This window comes from Hemitrygon akajei, chromosome 5 (assembly GCF_048418815.1).
Source record: "Hemitrygon akajei chromosome 5, sHemAka1.3, whole genome shotgun sequence".
NCBI classification, from domain to species: Eukaryota; Metazoa; Chordata; class Chondrichthyes; order Myliobatiformes; family Dasyatidae; genus Hemitrygon; species Hemitrygon akajei.
The window spans coordinates 86,754,789-86,776,239 of NC_133128.1; the positions used below are offsets into that span (position 1 = coordinate 86,754,789).

The window sequence follows — 21,451 nt, forward strand, 5'->3', positions numbered from 1 at the left end:
GGGCCTATAATTTCCTGTCTTTTGCCTTCCTCCCTTCTTAAAGATTGGAGTGAGATTTGCGACTTTCCAGGCCTCCAGAATCACTCCAGAATCTACTGATTCTTGAAATATCATTACTAATGCTTCCACAATCTCTTCAGCTATCTCTTTCAGAACCCTGGTGTGTAGCTCATCTGGTCCAGGTGACCCATCTACCTTTAAATCTTTCAGTTTTCCAAGCACTTTCTCCTTAGTAATAGCGACTACACTCACTTCTGCCCCCTGACACTCTCGAATTTCTGGCATACTGCTGGTGTCTTCCACAGCGAATATCGACGTAAAATACTTATTGAGTTCATCTGACATTTCTTTGTCCCTCATTTCTACCTCTCCAGCATCATTTTCCAGCGGTCAATATCCACTCTCACCTCTCTTTATATATCTGAAAAAACTTCTTGCATCCTCTTTTATATTATTGGCTAGCTTATCTTCATATTTCATCTTTTCCCTTCTTATTTCTTTTTTAGTTGCCTTCTATTGGCTTTTAAAAAGTTCCCAATTCTCTAGCTTCCCACGAATTTTTGCTATATTATTCCTTTCCTTTTTGCTTGTAACCACAGTTGCCTCACCCTCCTCTTTAGAATACTCCTTCTGTGGGATGAAGTGATCTTGTGCCTTCCAAATATCTCTCCTAGTGTCCCCCTCCAACCGGCTTAGGCCAGCTCCTCTTTCATGCCTCTGTAATTCCCTTTACTTCAGTGTAATGCAGATACGTCTGATTTCAGCTTCTCCCTCTCAACTGCAGAGTGAATTCAATCATATTATGATCACTGCATCCTAATGGTTCTTTAAGTTGCTTAGTTAAATCCGGTTCATAACAGAACATCCGATCCAGAATTGCCTTAACTCTAATGGGCTCAACAAGCCACATTACAAGCACTCTATAAATTCCTTCTCTTATGATCCTGTGCCAACCTGATTTTCCCAATCTACCTGAATATTGAAATTCTCCATGAATATTATAACTTTACTCTTTTTTACATGCCTTTTGTATCTCCAATTGTAATTTGTACCCTACACCATGGCTACTGTTTGCAGGCCGGTATATAACTCTCATCACTGTTTCATTTTATCCTTGCAGTTTCTAGCTGTAAGGATTCACTGCTAATGTAATGGCTTCTTTGTAATGTTTTACTGCTGAGGCTAATGTAATGGCTTCTCTGTAATGTTCATTGCTGAGGTAACAGTTTCTCTGTAGTAGCAACGTTTGGGTTATGGCTGGAGATAACAGGACTATGGTATGCATGTTAGCCAATCAGAGATTGTTGCTCTGTCTTGTGAATCTGGAAGGAGGTTTTTTGTGGTTTTTGTCGAAGAGAGATGAAGACATGTGTGGACCACTGGACGGAGTGGACCGGGATCTGAGGGTCTGAAGGTTGGTGACGCTCGGAGGAGACCGATGGTGGAAGAATGACGACTGAGCGAACTCCAACATGCACTTTTGACTTTTCCTTGAATTAGACCCTTTAAAAAAAATTTTCATTACTAACTCTATATTCAGATTAAGATTTATAAAGTTCAATCATTTAATTGCATAGGGTGTACTGTCTGGCATTTTTCATTGTGGGTTTGTAACTGGTGGTACATTACACAGCATCCACACGAACGTGATTTCTCAGTTTGGCGGGGCCAAAGGCTGTTTTCCCCTAAATGAACATGAGCTGGCCGAGCCTGGCAGGAACCTTCTCACTGAATGTGGGTTTCTCAGAGGAAAAACCTCATCTCCTATAACCACATCCAATCTGCTGTAAAAGCTCAAAGATCAAGAACCGAACCGATCAGTGCAAATAAAAATGTGTTTGTTAGCTTGGCTGGTGACAATGATTATTTCAGGCATGGTCACAGGCCAACTAAGTGTTAGTGCAGTAGATTCTCTTGGAGTTGCAGACACTGCTGCATTAAAATGTGACATCTGCAATACAAATCTGGGTGTCTGATGACTCACAAAAGGCTAGTATGCAGAACAACAGGTCATTATGAAAGCCAACACAATGTGATTTCTAGGGCAGATGAATACAAAAGCAGTGAGGTTATTTTTCAGTTACATGGGGCATTCTTTAGATCACATTTGGAGAACTGTTTACAGTGTTAGTAATCCTTATTTAAGAAGGGATGCAAATCCATTGGAAGCGGTTCAGATAAGGTTAACAGGCAAGATTAATATCTGGAATTGGATGTCTCTGGATATGTTGCTTGTACTTACTGAAAATTAGAAAAGAGGCAGGTAAAGTAAATAAAACATTTAAGGCAGTGAGTTGTGAAATGTGGAGAAACTGCTTCCTCATGTGTGGGAATCTGGAACTAGGAATGACAGTCCAAATAAGAATTGACAATTGAAGATAGCATTGAGTTATTTTTTTCTCTCTCAGAATTATGATCTTTGGCATGATCCTTCCTCAAAGTGCAGTGGAGGGCAGTGTTTCAAAATATTTTTAAGGCAGAGGCCAACAGTTTCTTGATAAGGAATGAGGTGAAAGGAATGTGAAATTGATGTTCGAGTCAAATCAGCCATGACCTTTTCAATGGGGGACTCAGGATTAATGAACATGCCTGGTGAAGACAGGATACAAGACTTTCTAACGTTGTGTCATGCCGATAACAGTGATGTTGTACATGTCCCTTACACCAGTGCACTAACCCAGAACGATTCAAATGCACGAGAATATAAATAGTTACTTACAACATAGTTCCAGCCCAGCTTTGTGCCTACAACAATCGACATAACCTTACTAACACTTTCTAGTAAACCTTGGGAGATAAAGTGAGCACCCTTGCCCATCCCTCTTCATTCTCTCATGCCTTGTAGACTGGTCACCAGAGCACTTATGTCAGGGAGCAACAGCATTCTGTTGAATTACTTGTGTCAAAGTACTTCTGAACTACTTACTGCAGAGGTCTGGGAAAAGACTTACCCACAACTAAATCCAACTATTATTCCATAAATAAGTTATCAACAAATTGTCGGCAATTGATGCTCCATAAATTTTACAGTGTTTAGGGAAGGAGTGTGACCCTTCCTGCTTCACACATGGCGTTCGTCACCATATGAACTGAAGACATTGCATCAACTGTCCAGTTGAGATTGAATTCCCCAGCACTATTGTCTACTTGGCAAAGTACTGATTGATGTCACCAGCTGTCAGTTCTGCATCCTTCCTAAATATATATACATCAGATGCTACATAGGTCTTTCTAGCATTCACAACATTTTTTGTTATGACATTGGAAGAGGCCACTTGGCCCATTCAGTCAATGCCAGCTCCCAGAACAATCTCATTAATCCTATTCCTCCACTTATTTTCCTCTAAAACATGCATACTCATCAATTCTACCTTGGCTCTCCTATCATCTACTTATAGAACCATAGAACATTACAGCACAGAAACAGGCCTTCTGGCCCTTCTTGACTGTGCCGAACCATTTTTCTGCCTAGTACCACTGACCTGATCCTGGGTCATATCCCTCCAAACCCCTCTCATCCATGTACCTGTCCAAGTTTTTCTTAAATGTCAAAAGTGAGCCCACATTTACCACTTCATCTGACAGCTTATTCCACACTCCCACCACTCTCTGTGTAAAGAAGCCCCCCCTAATGTTCTCTTTAAACTTTTCCCCCTTCACCCTTAACCCATGACCTCTGGTTTTTTACTCCCCTAGCCTCAGTGGAAAAAGGCTGCTTGCATTCACTCTATCTATACCCATCATAATTTTACACACCTCTATCAAATCACCCCTCATTCTCCTACGCTCCAGGGAATAAAGTCCTAACCTATTCAACCTTTCTCTGTAACTCAGTTTCTCAAGTCCCAGCAACATCCTTGTAAACTTTCTCTGCACTCTTTCAACCTTATTAATATCCTTCCTGTAATTAGGTGACCAAAACTGCACACAATACTCCAAATTCGGCCTCACCAATGTCTTATACAACCTCACCATTACATTCCAACTCTTATACTCAATATTTTGATTTATAAAGGCAATGTACCAAAAGCTCTCTTTGCGACCCTATCTACTTGTGATGCCGCTTTTAGGGAATTATGTATCTGTACTCCCAGATCCCTCTGTTCTACTGCACTCCTCAGTGTCCTACCATTTACCTTGTATGTTCTACCTTGGTTTGTCCTTCCGAAGTGCAATACCTCACACTTGTCTGTATTAAACTCTATCTGCCATTTTTCAGCCCATTCCTCCAACTGGTCCAAATCCCTCTGCAAGCTTTCAAAACCTTCCTCACTGTCCACTACACCTCCAATCTTTGTATCATCAGCAAATTTGCTGATCCAATTTGCCACATTATCATCCAGATCGTTGATATAGTTGACAAATAACAATGGACCTAGCACTGATCCCTGTGGCACACCACTAGTCACAGGCCTGCACTCAGAGAAGCAATCCTCCACTACCACACTCTCTGGCTTCTTCCATTGAGCCAATGTCTAATCCAAATTACTACCTCTCCATGTATACCTAGCGACTGAATCTTCCTAACTAACCTCCCATGTGGGACCTTGTCAAAGGCCTTACTGAAGTCCATGTATACAACATCCACTGCCTTCCCTTCATCCACTTTCCTGGTAACTTCCTCGAAAAACTCTAATAGATTGGTTAAACATGACCTACCACGCACAAAGCCATGCTGACTTTTTCTAATAAGTCCCTGTTTATCCAAATACTTGTAGATCCTATCTCTTAGTATTCCTTTCAATAATTTACCTACTACCGATGTCAAACTTACTGGCCTATAATTTCCCGGCTTACTTTTTGAGCTTTTGTTATTCTTCTCTCTACTTGTGTAAGGATAACTTTTAGTTACCAATTAACCTGCCAACTAGCACATTACGTTGGAACCAATGCACCCAAAGGAACCCATGCAGACACAGAGAGAAGGTGCAAACTTCACACAGACAGTGCTCCCACGTTAGGAATGCCTCTGGCTGTCACTGGCACTACCCGCTGCACCACCAAGGCACACAGGAGGCAAACTGGACTACAAAAGTGCACTTACATCCTAAATGGTACAAAGCATGGGTATCATGCATCCACATATCATGGCCTATGGCTCTAGATTTCCAGCATCTGCAATACCTCTTGTATAACCATATAACAATTACAGCAGGGAAACAGGCCATCTCGGTCCTTCTAGTCCGTGCCCAACACTTACACTCACCTAGTTCCACCGACCTGCACTCGGCCCATAACCCTCCATTCCTTTCCTGTCCATATACCTATCTAATTTTTTTTTAAATGACAAAATTGAACCTGCCTCTGCCACTTCTACCGGAAGCTCGTTCCACACAGCTACCACTCTCTGAGTAAAGAAGTTCTCCCTCGTGTTACCTCTAAACTTTTGCCCCTTAATTCTCAATTCATGTCCTCTTGTTTGAATCTCCCCTACTCTCAATGTGTCTGTGGTTATGGCCTAGGTCCCTGCTTATTCACTTCTTTTGGCATTATTCCATTTAATGTATGTTTAAAAATGCACTGACTCTTACTCAGTAGGTCAGGTAGTATACATAGAATGAGAAACAGTTAATCTAACAAAAGTAGCTTTCATCAGCATTGGAAAAATAGAGAAATATAGAGCAAGGCCAGTGATCTGAAATGCTGATATTTATTTTTATCTCCATAGACGCTGGCTGACCTGTTTTTCACTTTTTATATTAAAAATCTACAGTAACAATATGCAGGGAAATGGGACTGGGAAGAAGGGAACAAATGGGAAGATTAGTAATGAGTTGGGAGGTAAGAAGAATTAAAATAACAAAAGACCAAAGATTCCTATCCATTCTTATCCCATCCACATAGGTAGGGATCCGAGGGAATACGAGGCTGTTACTGAAATGGGGCTGGAGGTGATGGCAAGAGGGCTTAGAAGTACCACGTGAGCAGCGAAAGCAAAAAGCAGGACATTAACTGAGTGAGGAACAGGATCAATGTCAAAACTGGGAAAAAGAAAGTTTGATAAGGTGGTAACTTAGCATCAGGAAGGACCACAAGCTGGAGAAGTGGCCCAATAAGGATCACTAAAAAGGAAAAAAAACACAAATGAGCAAGGGTAACAGAGACAAAGTCAAGGAATTTGAACATACAAATGCAGAGTCAGAAGGATTATTTACAGCATAGGAGACAGATACCACAAGAGAAAGGGAAAAGGGGTCAATAGTAGAGGAAGTGCATCAGGGACACAGGAGATAGAAATTCGAAGACCAGGCAAGAAAGCATCAAGGAGGGTTGAGGAGAGAGAACACAAGAGGGCAGAGAAATTCAGGGAGCATGAACACATGCCAGAATGAAGATTAATGGGGGCAAAAGCTTGCAAGCCTGAACGCCAGCAGGTGTAGGATTGGAAGGCTGGAACTACACAGTCAGTGATGACTGAGAATAGAAATTCATGTTTCTAAAATTCCAGATTGCCATTCTGGTGTGTCATGGATCAATTTAATTGTTGAAGTCTATCAATTCAAATTAAATTTTACTATGGTGATTTAAGGGTGATTTTTCGGCACAGCACCTGTAAAATGCCTTGACTTAAAGTTACTCAGCCTGAAGCCATCAATAACCCAATGGTGACTATAGTTAAAAGGGTAAGATTAGATGTATAAAACAAAAGAAGAAAATGGTGAAAATGCTGAGGTGAGGGAGCAGGTGTGAGTGGAGAAACAGATGCAACATTTCAGGTCTAAGCCTCTATCAGAACCTTTACAAGAAGAGGATGTTTGGACAATGCAAGTATGAAGAAGGAAATATAAAATAAGCACTTTACATCTACTTCTGATACCGTGTCGGAGCAAAACAATGCAAGTCCACTGTCCGACAGCCAGATGGGTAAAATTTCTTTCAACGTCTGTTCCTCATTGATCATTAAACAAATGAAATGATCTGCTTTGCTTTCCAAAATCAGGGTTAATAAAATAACTTGAGTTGGCCTTTTCAAAATAAATTCTTGGAATATGACGCATTTTGAAAATGTTGATACAATAAAGCTTTATATAAATGAAACACTTTTCTGGATCCAGCTTTAATCCATATGCTCAAGTGTCACTGTTAGAATTATAAATAAAAGTCAGTTCAAAATCCCCAAGCTAGAGAACATCTGCAGCAAGTCAAGTTATGTAGTAGATTAGAACTCAGCTTAATAGAGAATTTAAGCAAGTAGCAAAAGTTAAATACCCATCACAAGCTTTAATTTCTCATGTTCCAACAACAGATTACCATTATGCCTTACGAATGGCAAGATCCCACTAGACACAACTGACCATCTTGCTACAAACAAGCTACTAGGCAAGCAGTCTACTTTAAGTCTTTAATGAGACTAAAGCTAATCACCAGTGTCATTCCAGCAAATTTCACCGTCCTTTGTCTCTACAGAGATCACAGAGACCTATCCAACTGGTCTATTGAAGGATTTCTTTTTACAAGTAAGAGCTGCATCTCAAATTTTATGAATTTATTACCATAATGTTGATCATCTTCTACAGTTCTTATTTATATCTTTATTAGCAAAATGACATGGGTATAAAAGATGGCCAGAAAGCACATATGAATATACTGTACCAAATTAACTCGTCCTTGGCTTTGCTGGATTCTGACAGTGAAATATGAGGAAATGTTCATTACGACAAACGACACTTACCATTGCCGCCATCAGATTTGTCTTCTGACTGTCCTACACAAGATAAAAAGAAACTTCTGTAATATTATCCTACGGTAGAAAAAATGCACAAGAAAACAATTCTAAAAGAGAAGGAAAATATTCCCAAATATAAAATTTAGCAATATGGATCACAATTATTTAACAAATGTAAAATTCTGTTGAGTTGCTATGAACTAAATGCTTTAAAAATTTATGTTTATTATCAATAAAATAGAATCTATTGTAAATAACCTGGCTCAAATCCACCTAAAAATAATTTGAACCTTCAGAAATATGATCCCTATTTATTCTGAACATAGATTGGGGTCCTGCAGACTGCAATTTGTTCAATCTTTGGGGATGGGTTCACAGAGAAGATATTTTATTTTATCATCCCTAGTTTCCTTAAAGTTGTGGTGAATTCCCTTGCTAAGTCGCTATCCATGCCATGAAGTTAATGCCTTGAGCACGTTGAGCTGAAGAAAGAAGCAGTGTTGGAGCTTTTGAAATACATTCGGATAGCTAAGTTCCTGGGACCAGATGGGATATAACCCAAGTTACTATGGAAAGCAAGAGAAGAGATTGATGGGGCATAAAGATGATCTTTGTTTCCTCACTAGCCACAGGAGTAGTACCAAAGGATTTGAGGATGGCAAACGTTTCTTTGTTCAAGAAGAGTAATATAAAATTATAGGCCATATAGTATTATGTCCATAGTGACAAACTAACAGAAAGAATTCTTAGGGAAAGGATCTACAAGCATTTGGAGAAGTGTAGTCTTATTAGGGACAGTCAATATGGCTTTATGAGGGGCCGGTCATACCTCACGGGTATCACTGACTTTTTCAAGGAACAGACAAAACGAATTAATAAAGGTGGAGCAGTGGATGTGGTATTTAATGTTGGTAAATGCGAGGAATTTCACTTAGGAAGGAAAAATGAAAGAACAGATTATTATTTAAATGGTAAAAAATTGCAGCATGCTGCTGTGCAGAAGGACTTGAAAGTGCTTGTGTATGAATCACAAAAGGTTGGTTTGCAGGTGCAGCAGGCTGTCAAGAAGGCAAATGGAATGTTTGCCTTCATTGCTAGAGGGATTGAATTTAAGAGCAGGGAGGTCATGCTGCAACTGTACAGGGTACTGGTGAGGCCGCATCTGGAGTACTGTGTGCAGTTCTGGTCTCCTTACTTGAGGAGGGATATATTGGCTTTGGAGGCGGTGCAGAGGAGGTTCACCAGGTTGATTCCAGAGTTGAGGGGATTAGACCACGTGGAAAGGTTGAGTCACCTGGGACTGTATTCGCTAGAATTCAGAAGAATGAGAGGAGATGTTATAGAAAAAAATAAAATAATGAAAGGGAGAGATAAGCTAGATGCAGGAAAGTTGTTTCCATTGGTAGGTGAGACTAGAACTAGGGGACATACCCTCAAGATTCGGGGGAGTATATTTAGGACGGAGATGAGGAGGAACTGCTTTTCCCAAAATATGGTACATCTGTGGAATTCTCTGCACAATGAAGCAGAGTTTACCTCAGTAAATATATTTAAGACAAGGTTGGATAGATTTTTGCGTAGTAGGGGAATTAAGGGCTATGGGGGAAAAGGTAGGTAGGTGGAGATGAGTCCATGGCAAGATCAGCCATGATCTTATTGAATGGCGGAGCAGGCTCGACAGGCCAGATTGCCTCCTCCTGCTCCTATTTCACATGTTATTATGTACAAACCCCATTTCCAGAAAAGTTGGGATATTTTCCAAAATGCAATAAAAACAAAAATCTGTGATATGTTAATTCACGTGAACCTTTATTTAACTGACAAAAGTACAAAGAAATGATTTTCAATAGTTTTACTGACCAACTTAATTGTATTTTGCAAATATACACAAATTTAGAATTTGATGGCTGCAACACACTCAACAAAAGTTGGGACAGAGGCATGTTTACCATTGTGTTACATCACCTTTCCTTTTAATAACACTTTTAAATCGTTTTGGAACTGAGTATACTAATTGTAGTAGATTTGCAATTGGAAATTTTGTCCATCCTTGCTTAAGACTTCAGCTGCTCAACAGTCCGTGGTCTCCGTTGTCTGATTCTCCTCTTCATGATGCGCCATACATTTTCAATAGGAGACAGATCTGGACTGGCAGCAGGCCAGTAAAGCACATGCACTCTGTGTCTACAAAGCCATGCTGTTGTAACCTGTGCAGAATGTGGTCTGGCATTGTCCTGCTGAAATAAGCATGGACGTCCTGTGAAGAGACATCGCCTTGATGGCAACATGTGTCTCTCTAAAATCCTAACATATGCCTCAGAGTCAATGGTACCTTCACATACATGCAACTTACCCATGCTGTGGGCACTGGCACCCACATACCACCACAGATGCTGGCTTTTGCACCTTTCGCTGATAACAATCAGGATGGTCGTTTTCATCTTTGGCATGGAGAACTTGACGCCCGTTTTTTCCGAAAACTAGCTGAAATGTGGACTCATCTGACCACAGCACACGGTTCCACAGTCTTTCGGTCCATCTGAGATGAGCTCGGGCCCAGAGAACTCGCCGGCGTTTCTGCATAGAGTTGATATATGGCTTCCTCCTTGTGTAATACAGTTTCAAGTTGCATTTCTGGATGCAGTGACGGACTGTGTTAAGTGACAATGGTTTTCCGAAGTACTCCTGAGCCCAGGTGGCTATAATTATCACAGTAGCATGACGGTTTCTAGACGGTGCCGCCTGAGGGCTCAAAGATCACGCGCATTCAACAGTGGTTTCCGACCTTGCCCTTTATGCACTGAGATGTCTCTGAATTCTCTGAATCTTTTCACAATATTATGTACTGTAGATGTTGAAAGACCTAAATTCTCTGCAATCTTGTGTTGGGAAATGCTCCTTTTGAACTGACTAACAATTCTCTCACGAATTTTGGCACAAAGAGGTGAGCCACGACCCATCCTTGCTTGCAAAGACTGAGCCTTTGATGGACTCTACTTTTATACCCAGTCATGATACTCCACCTGCTACCAATTAGCCTGCTTAATGTGGAGTCTTCCAAACCGGTGTTACTTAAATATTCTGTGCACTTTTCAATCTTATTTTAACTGTCCCAACTTTTGTTGAGTGTGTTGCAGCCATCAAATTCTAAATTTGTGTACATTTACAAAATACAATTAAGTTGGTCAGTAAAACTATTGAAAATCTTTTCTTTGTACTTTTGTCAGTTAATAAAGGTTCATGTGAATTAACATATCACAGATTTTTGTTTTTATTGCATTTTGGAAAATATCCCAACTTTTCTGGAAATGGGGTTTGTATATGGATTTTAGTAAGGCATTTGCCAAAGATCCCCAATTGAAGGTTAGTTGAGAAAGTGATGAGGCATGGGATTCATGGAAACTTGGCAATGTGGATTTGAAATTAGCTAGCCCACAGATGGCAGATGGTAGTATTAGATGGAGCATATTCGACCTGGAGATCAGTGACCAGTGGTGCTCCGCAAGGACCCCTGCTCTTTGTAATTGTTATAAATGACTAGAATGATGAAGGGTGGATTAGTAAATTGGCAGATGAGACAAAAGGTGATGATGTTGTAGATAGTGTACAGGGTCATAGAGAGATTGCAGAGCAGGGCTGAGAAAGTGGCAAATGGAGTTCATCCTGGAAAACTGCGAAATGGTATACTTTGGTAGGTTGAACTTGAAGGCTGAGTTGAGTACAAGGTTAATGATAGGATTCTCAGCAGCGTGGATCAGAGGGATCTGGGGGTTCACGTCCACAGATCCTTCAAGGCTGCCACACAAGTTGATAGGGTTTTTAAGAAGGGACCAGGTTTGTCAGCCTTCATTAATTGGGGGTTGAGTTCTAGAGTCAGGAGCTAATGTTGCAGCTCAGTAAAACTCTGTTTAGATCACACCTGGAACATTGCATTCAGCTCTGGTTGGAAGGATGTGGAAACTTTAGAGAGGGTGCGGAGATTTACCAGAATGCTGCCTAGATTAGAAAACATGTTTTGTCAGGAAAGGTTGAGTGAGCTACTGATTTTCTCTTTGGAGTGATTGACGAAGAGACACAAATTGATAGAGGTGTATAAGATTATGAGAGGCACAGACAGAGTGGATAACAATATACTGTATTTCCAAATCAAAATGTTATGTGACTTGGAAAGGAATCTGTTTGGGATAGTGTTTTCACATGCTCGCTGACTTTTTTCTTGGTGGTAGAGGTCATGGGTTGGGTAGGTGTTGTCATGATCACTTTGGTGAGTAAGTGTAGTGCAGTTGTAGTGTACTGATGTTTATGATGGTGGGGAGTGCAAATTAAACATAGACCACATTAACACGGCATTCTTTACGGTGATTACCAAAGCTACACAATAGACCCAATTTCTGATGCAAAGCAGTGTAAACTGAGCATCAAGATTCAAATTAAACAACATTATAAGGCAGTTTTATTCAGAGAGCTTCATTTACGTTATTAAAATGTATTATTTTTGTGCTTAGAGTGAATAACAACACTACAATACTAATGTCAATGTCATCAAATACTGTTTTATTTGTGATCACGTTCTGTCCCATTCTCAATTATACTCAACTATACAGAGACAAAGCTTTCCATCTTTTGTTTCCAAAGCACACTGACCAGCAAGGACATCATCAAAAAGTGAAATCAGTGTTCTTAAAAATAAAACTATTGATTACCATCACATTAGCAAGATGACAGACAAGAAAGGGCTAGAGAACATATTGTGTCAAGGTGTGTTGTATTTTGCCAGAAGTTCAGCATTGTGAAATTTAGAGAGACAAACCAATATATTGTTATTTTGTTCATAATAATTATTCAAAAAAATTAAACATTTTCATTTGATAATATTTCATTTTAATAGTTCTTAGAGTTCTCTAAATGATAAACTACTCCAATAACAAGCAGCAGATCAGGTCCGTCAGAATCTGGCCCAGTACTTGCATTACCCACGGAATAATGAAAGCCTGCTTGCAATAAAAATGCTTAAGCTGAACAATCAGTATTATGTAAAATGAACATTTATATTAATGTGTACATCATATAAAATACAACTACATTAAAATATACAATGCCAAATATTTACCAATGCACGACTTTTTTTTCCATCTGGTGATAGAGACTTTCTAAAATGAATTATCAACTAATAATATGAACTCACATGTGGCCTCATGCCCCCAGAAAAATCCAATATACTGATTTTGCAGCATAGGCAATGTTATCACATAAATCAAAGTAGCAAACTATATGTGCACTAGGTCAACAGATGCTGAAATAGTCTGTGGCTCTCTTAGATAGAGTCATAGACCATGGATACAAACCCTTCATCTCACCATCCAGCACAGATACAGGCCCAACAAAGCCACATTAACAGGGACTCACATATACATTAATCCTACACTAAGTATAACACCGGACAACAAAGATTGTGCTTCCTGATCACTTTTGGGTGTATCTCATGAATTTTGGACTGTTGATCATGAAAATCACCATGAAATTTCAGTATCATGCACTGTTTTTTAAAAATTGCCTATATTTGTTATTGCAATTCATAATTCAAGTAAATTAAAATGCTGCCCACAATGTAAGCTGAAAAGTTTTGTATCTTGTCCAGGCATGCCTAGGTGGATGCTGCATGGCAGGACAGGTTTTAGAAAAAACAAGACATGGAGTCTAAAGGAGGCAGGTGAAAATGCCATGAAGCACGAGCCAGGAATAGAATACAACACTGATACTGATACAGATTTTGAACCTTTTGCATTGAGTGAGCCTCATCTGATAACTCAGTTATCTGAGTTAAGTGATCTGGTCAGAGACTTGGGTTTGTCAAAGGCAAAAGTAGAATTACTGGGTGCAAGATGCAAGGAATCTGCTGTCACCAGGGACAAAAATTTCCATGAAAGGTTTCAATATTTGAGACAGATGTTTCCCAGAATAACTGACGCCAAGATTAAAGGAGGTATTTTTGTTGGTCCACAAATCAATGACTGACAATTCAAAGAACTTCTAGTGGCACTGGAGAAAATTACATTCAAGAATGTTGTTGAAATTTTTCTTGGCAACTACAGAACACCAAGCTACATGCAGCTGGTTTACAATATGTTTCAAACATACAAAACCATGAAATGCAACATGTCACTGAAGATTCATTTTCGGCATTCCCATTCGGACTTCTTCCCTGTAAATCTTGGAGCTGTCAGTGACGAGCATGGTGAGAGGTTTCACCAGGACATTGCAGTCATGGAGAAATGGTCTCAGGGCAACTGGAATCCATCAATGCTGGCTGATTATTGTTGGACACTTAAGATGCCCCAGATACTGAGTACAAATGAAAATAGTCAACAAAGTAGTTTTAGCTTAGTTGAACTATTGCAAAACATCTGCACCATTATTTAAATAAATGCATTATATATTCAATAAAAGTTAATTTCTTAAACACAAAGTACACTGCAGATGCTGTGGTCAAATCAACATATACAAAAGCTGGATGAACTCAGCAGGTTGGGCAGCATCCATTGAAATGAACAGTCAACATTTCGGGCCAAGACGTTGACTGCTCATTTCAACGGATGCTGCCTGACCTGCTGAGTTCATCCAGCTTTTGTACGTGTTAAAGTTAATTTGTTGCATCTCCAAGTTCCTATGTGATACAGATAATCTGAAGTTATATTTGTGTTCAGCTACAAGTGGTCCACCATAAACAAAAACAAGTTTCTGATGAAGCAACATTCTTTGTTTTCAGGCATAATTAGGTTTGGGATTGGGAAATTGTAATTACTAAGCCCATCCCCATATTCTATCACTCATGTCAATATTAAGAGCTAATTAACTGGCCAACTGTACACATCCTTCGGAATGTGGGAAGAGACTGGAGCATCCGCATGGTCACAGGGAAAGGTGAAGACTTCAGACTGACAGACTCACAGTTCAGTAGAGCTGGAGGCAAGGGTTTTACGACTGTGTCAGACAATAGAGACTGTGCTCAGACATAGCAATGTGTTCCTGTCTTCAATTCGCTATACTTGCATCACTCACATCCTGCCCAAACAACATTGGGTTGGTCAGCCCTCATCTTTAGCTCATGGTTCTGCAGAGAACTGCCAGCTGGTCTCTGTTTCCTGTTCTTTTGTCCCTGATATCTGCACCTGTTCATTGAAATGGAGAAGTCAGAGACAAGCAGGTGGTCAGACCTCCCACTCTGAAACTATCAAAGCAAGAGGCGGAGAGTGAAGAAGTAAAGGCATCTCGGAGAGAAGCCATTTTTTTCTTAACTGATCGGGGCAAAGAGACTAGACTGAGCAGGTGCGTGACGTAGCGTGCCAAAGGTTTAAAAAAAAGACCGCCGTATACAGCAGCCATCGTCAGAGTGGGACAGCTTTGGCTCAACAGGCAGAGGCGAGGGTAGGTTCCGGTAAGTTTTGTCTTGTTTGTTTAGAGTAGAGAGAATGCCAGGCAGGATGTTGGAATGCTCCTCTTGCAGGATGTGGGAAGTCAGGGAGACCTCTGGTGTCCCTGACAACGACACCTGCAAGAAATGCATCCAGCTGCAGCTCCTAACAAACTGCGTTAGGAAACTGGAGCAGGAGCTGAATGACCTGCGGATCATTCGGGAGAATGAGAAGTTTATAGATAGTAGTTTCAGGGAGGCAGTTACACCAAAGGAGCAGCGCACGGGTAATTGGGTTACTGTCAGGTGAGGGAAGGGGAAAGGGCAGGCAGAGCAGGGCTCCCCTGTGGCCATTCCCCTCAACAACAAGTATACCGATTTGGATACTGTTGGGGGGATGACTTACCTGGGACAAGCTGCGGAAGCTGGATCTCTGGCACTGAGTCCGGTTCTGCAGTGCAGAAGGGAGGGGGGGGAGAACAGGAGAGCGGTAGTGACAGGGGACTCAATAGTTAGAGGTACAGACAGGAGGTTCTGTGGTCGCGATAGAGACTCCCGGATGGTTTGCTGCCTCCTGGGTGCCAGGCTCAGGGATGTCTCTGATCGCGTGCTTAGCATTCTGAAATGGGAGGGTGATCAGCCAGATGTCATTGGTACCACTGATGTAGGATGAAAGAGTGAGGAGGTCCTGAAGAGTGAGTACAGAGAGCTTGGTAGGAAATTAAAAAGCAGGACCTCGAGTGTGGTAATCTCAGGATTGCTACCTGTGCCACGTACCAGTGAAGGTAAGAGTAGGATGCTCTGGAGGATGAACATGTGGCTGAGGAACTGGTGTATGGGGCAGGGTTTCAGATTTCAGGATCATTGGGACCTCTTCTGGGGCAGGTGGGACCTGTACAAAAGAGATGGGTAACACCTGAACTACAGGGGTCCAATATCCTTGCAGGGAGGTTTGTTAGTGCTATGGAGGAGGGGGGGTTAAACTACATTTGCAGAGGGATGGGAACCAGAGTGCCAGAGTAGATAGTGGAGCGGGGGTGAAAATAAATGATACTAAAGTTTCATGCAAAGTCACAAATAGAAGGGTTGTGAGTGGTGGTAATAATTTTCTGAAGTGCATCTATTTTAATGCGAGGAGTATTGTGGGGAAGGCTGATGAGCTGAGGGCGTGGATTGACATGTGGAATTATGACATTATAGCCATTAGTGAAACTTGGCTACAGGAGGGGCAGGACTGGCAGCTTAATGTTCCAGGGTTCTGATGTTTCAGACGTGATAGAGGCAGAGAGATGAAGGGTGGGGGGTTGGTATTGCTAGTCAGGGAAAATGTTACAGCAGTGTTCAGTCAGGACAGATTAGAGGGCTTGTCTACTGAGGCCATGTGGGTGGAGCTGAGAAACAGGAAAGGTATGACCACATTATAAATAAATGTTCTATTATAGACCACCCAATAGTGAGCGAGAATTGGAGGAGCAAATCTGCAGAGAGATAGCAGACAACTGCTGGAAACATAAAGTTGTGATAGTAGGGCATTTTAATTTTTCACATATTGATTGGGACTCCCGTACTGTTAAAGGTCTAGACGGGTTAGAGTTTGTAAAATGTGTTCAGGAAAATTTTCTAAATCAATATATAGAGGTACTGACTAGAGAGGATGCAATATTAGATCTCCTATTAGGAAGCGAGTTAGGACAGGAGACGGAAGTGTGCGTAGGGGAACACTTTGGTTCCAGTGATCAGAACACCATTAGTTTCAACTTGATCATGGATAAAGATAGATCTGGTCCTCGGGTTGAGGTTCTAAACTGGAAAAAGGCCAAATTTGAAGAAATGAGAACGGATCTAAAAAGCGTGGACTGGGACAGGTTGTTCTCTGGCAAGGATGTTGTTGGTAAGTGGGAGGCCTTCAAAGGTGAAATTTTGAGAGAGCAGAGTTTGTATGTTCCTGTCAGGATTAAAGACAAAGTGAATAGGAATAAGGAACCTTGGTTCTCTAGGGATATTGGAACTCTGATAAAGAAGAGAGAGATGTATGACTTGTATAGGAAACAGGGAGCAATTAAGGAACTTGAGGAGTATAAAAAGTGCAAAAAAAACTTAAGAAAGAAATCAGGAGGGCTAGAAGACATGAGGTTGCTTTGGCAGTTAAGGTGAAGGATAATCCAAAGAGCTTCTACAGGTATATTAAGAGCAAAAGTATAGTAAGGGATAAAATTGGTCCTCTTGAAGATCAGAGTGGTTGGCTATGTATGGAACTAAAAGAAATGGGGGAGATCTTAAATGGATCTTTTGCATCTGCATTTACTATGGAAACCGGCATGAAGTCAATGGAAATGAGGCAAACAAGTAATGAGGTCATGGAATCTATACAGACTGAAGAGGAGGAAGTGCTTGCTATCTTGAGGCAAATCAGAGTAGATAAATCCCCAGGACCTGACAGGGTATTCCCTTGGACCCTAAAGGAGACTAGTGTTGAAATTTCAGGGGCCCTGGCAGATATATTTAAAATGTCGGTGTCTACAGGTGAGGTGCCAGAGGATTGGAGGATAGCTCATGTTGTTCCATTGTTTAAAAAAGGCTCAAGAAGTAATCTGGGAAATTATAGGCCAGTAAATTTGATGTCTGTAGTAGGTAAATTATTGGAAGGAGTACTAAGAGATAGGATCTACAAGTATTTAGATGGACAGGGATTAGAGAGAGTCACCACAGCTTTGTGCATGGTAGGTCATGTTTAATAAATCTTTTTTGAGGAGTTTATCAGGAAAGTGGATAAAATGAAGGCAGTGGATGTTGTCTACATGGACTTCAGTAAGGCCTTTGACAAGGTCCCGCATGGGAGGTTAGTTAGGAAGATTCAGTCGCTAGGAATACATAGTGAGGTAGTAAATTGGATTAGACATTGGCTCAATGGGACAAGTCAGAGAGTGGTAGTGGAGGATTGCTCCTCTGAGTGGAGGCCTGTGACTAGTGATGTTCCACAGGGATCAGTGCTGGGTCCATTGTTATTTGTCATCTGTATCAATGATCTGGATGATAATGTGGCAAATTGGATCAGCAAATTTGCTGATGAGACAAAGATTGGAGGTGTAGTGGACAGTGAGGAAGGTTTTCAAAGCTTGCAGAGGGATGTGGACCAGCTGAAAAAAATGGGCTGAAAAATGGCAGATGGAGTTTAATATAGACAAGTGTGAGGTATTGCACTTTGGAAGGACAAACCAAGGTAGAACATACAAGGTAAATGGTAGGACACTGAGGAGTGCAGTAGAGCAGAGGGATCTGGGAGTACAGATACAAAATTCCCTAAAAGTGGAATCACAGATAGATAGGGTAGTAAAGAGAGCTTTTGGTACATTGGTCTTTATAAATCAAAGTATTGAGTATAAGAGTTGGAAAGTTATGGTGAGGTTGTACAAGGCATTGGTGAGGCCGAATTTGGAGTACTGTGTGCAGTTTTGGTCACCAAATTACAGGAAGGATATTAATAAGGTTGAAAGAGTGCAGAGAAGGTTTACAAGGATGTTGCCGGGACTTGAGAAACTGAGTTACAGAGAAAGGTTAAATAGGTGAGGACTTTATTCCCTGGAGCGTAGAAGAATGAGGGGAGATTTGATAGATGTGTATAAAATTATGATGGGTATAGATAGAGTGAATGCAAGCAGGCTTTTTCCACTGAGGCTAGGGGAGAAAAAAGCCAGAGGACATGGGTTAAGGGTGAAGGGGAAAAGTTTAAAGGGAAAATGGGGGGGGGGGGGGGCTTCTTCACACAGGGAGTGGTGGGAGTGTGGAATGAGCTGCCAGATGAAGTTGTAAATGCGGGCTCACTTTTAACATTTAAGAAAAACTTGGACAGGTACATTGATGAGAGGGGTATGGAGGGATGTGGCCCAGGTGCAGGTCAATGGGACTAGGCAGAAAAATGGTTTGGCACAGCCAAGAAGGGCTATAAGGCCTGTATCTGTGCTGTAATGTTCTATGGTTCTATCGAACCCAGCCAAGCCCCAAGAAAGAGAGATCAATTATTATTTCCAATTTAATGTATTGTATTCACTTTTACAACCTCCAGTTAAGTGTACCACATTTACTTCTGCTCTGCTAATTCAGCGTACTGCATTTGGTGCTTATGATATGGTCTCCTCTGCGTTGGGAAAACCAAATGCAGATTGAGTGACACTTCCCTCCATTCATTTTGCATGGATAACCCTGAGCTTCCAGTTGCCTGCTACTTTAATTCTCCATCCCCTCATACTTGGACTTCTTCCTTCAGTGTCCAATTCTACTCCAATGAAGTTATGTCATCTCAAAACTAGAGGGATTGCATCCCACAGGGCTCAGCATCTGACTCAAATATTTCAGACCAATTGGATCAGAACAGGCCAAGTTCTTTAATGAAAGTACACCAGCCCATAATGTTCATTCAGTTTTTCCTCTCTCCCCATGGATCCTACCTGACCTGCTGGATATTTTCAGCATATTATTTTACTTCAGATTTTTTACAATTGCAGTACAGTGAATTATAGTTAATTGGGACACATCGGAACCAGTACATTTTAGACCAATTAAGCAGTTACCCAAATTAGCCCAAGTTTTATGGAAGTAATTGAAAGGTGTAAAAAAAGACTGTTTAACTGAGTAACAATTTATGTTTTTAAATGAAATAGAGAACAAACTAGAACACTACCAATGCTACAATACTATAAAACTGTATATTAGCTCCTAATAGTTGTCGATGGAGGAATTCATTTGCCGTGTTCTTTTGAATGATTGTAAATCAGTGTAGACACCTAGAGCAGATAATGGACTGCCTCCCATGCAATGTTGTAGAAAACTGCATCCTCCAAATCTGTGTATTCATTGTAGCATTCAAGATGACTGCCAATCCCTTTGCAATTCCTAACTTGCTGAAGTACTGAAATAGTTTCATTTTCACTCCTGGCCATTTCAGACATCTTCAAGCTTGACTGCAGTGAACAAAACAAGTTATCTTTCTGCTTATTTCGTGCCAGCTATCAGTGACAAAAATCACTGCTTTTTTAAACACAAACACATGCAACTGACACTATTTAAACACTGATGGCTGTAAGCATGGTGTAGTGTCTAACTGCTTGCAAGCGCATGAGACTGACACTGACACTAGTTAGAAACTGTTCGGCAGCAATCTCCTGCCCCAAATAGGTCGCACAGAGTTCCAAATAAACTGAGGGAATCCCAGCTATTTTCTCAATTTAGTTTTTGTTCTTTAAGAGTTGTCTTAAAAATTCTCTGTCCCAATTAACCAGAGCCTGCTGTACTTTACGTTCCACAGTTTGCCTTAATTCTCTCTCCACTCTTCATTTATCCCTTCAGAACATAAGACTGTAAGAATATTTCTCCCTATTCCTACCTGCCTTGTCCATTGCCTTGCAAGTTATGGTTAATCATGGTGAGGTTTCTGTCTCTCTTGCCCTTGGTTTTGATAATGAGTTCCAGCTGCTCGACATTCTCTGGCTGAAGAGATTTTTCTTATCCCCTACTAACCCTTTTACTAATTAAATATTGTTACCCCGTTTACAAGCTGTCTGCCACGGGAAGCATATTGTATTTATTTCACATACCTCAATCTTCCTCACTGCAAGAAAGCAGTCCTACTCCATTAAGTCAGTTCTCATAAGTAAAACTCTCCTGGATGATTACATGACTAACAGCAAAGCAAGAAAGATACTTCGAGAAACTTTTAACACTGGTTTCAAGAGAATTCAAATGGCTGAAGAGAACCACCGATTACCCAGTGGAAAGACAGAAATATTCAAGGTCAGAAGCAGAGAATCAAAGGGGGCAAGATGGAATTTGGAACTGCAGAAGGCTTTAGAGATAAGGAAAGCCAAGAAGAATATAGGAACTTGCATTCAAAGTCATGGACTTTGAACTCAATACTTTGTGAACATTACTGAAACGGAAGCCAACAAACAGAAGGATAATGGCAAACAGGGAGCTGGATCCGCAGAACGTTTTTATCTTGTGTCTAGATGCTGGCAAAGAAACTGGAAAAAATCAAACCTGGAAATGATAAAAACATGGGCATAACACATAGCTGCAAAGAACGTCATCAGTTTCCAGCTTGGCTTACAGACACAACTGGGAAAGCCAGATATCTGTTAGTGAGTTATTTTCCATCCAGCTGCAATAAAAAAAAACACACAAGTCTGGCCAACCACAGCACAGGAGTCAATAGCATGGTTCTGTGCTGATGGGGTGTGCTGCATTACAACAGGATTCTTGCACACATGTGGCCCTAAAGTCTTGTTTTGCAAACCTGCACTTTAACTTTCTCCACAAGTGTGATATTTTTCTTGGGCTTTGATGCAAGAAACTGCTGAAGGTGTCATTTCTCAGTGTGT

General features: G+C 40.9%; 1 protein-coding gene across 2 annotated transcripts in view; it reads right to left on the minus strand.

Annotated features, from left to right (window-relative positions):
• The window catches only part of LOC140727957 (general transcription factor IIF subunit 2-like), a 133,037-nt gene that overhangs the window by 65,998 nt on the left and 45,588 nt on the right, over positions 1 to 21,451 (minus strand). Inside the window, exon 5 of one of the 2 annotated variants that reach the window (XM_073045969.1) lies at positions 7,673 to 7,705. The exons of the other annotated variant lie outside the window; for it this stretch is intronic. Within the exon in view, the coding sequence (XP_072902070.1) occupies positions 7,673 to 7,705 (33 nt within the window). The remainder of the gene's footprint in view (positions 1 to 7,672; positions 7,706 to 21,451) is intronic. 2 annotated transcript variants of the gene reach the window in all.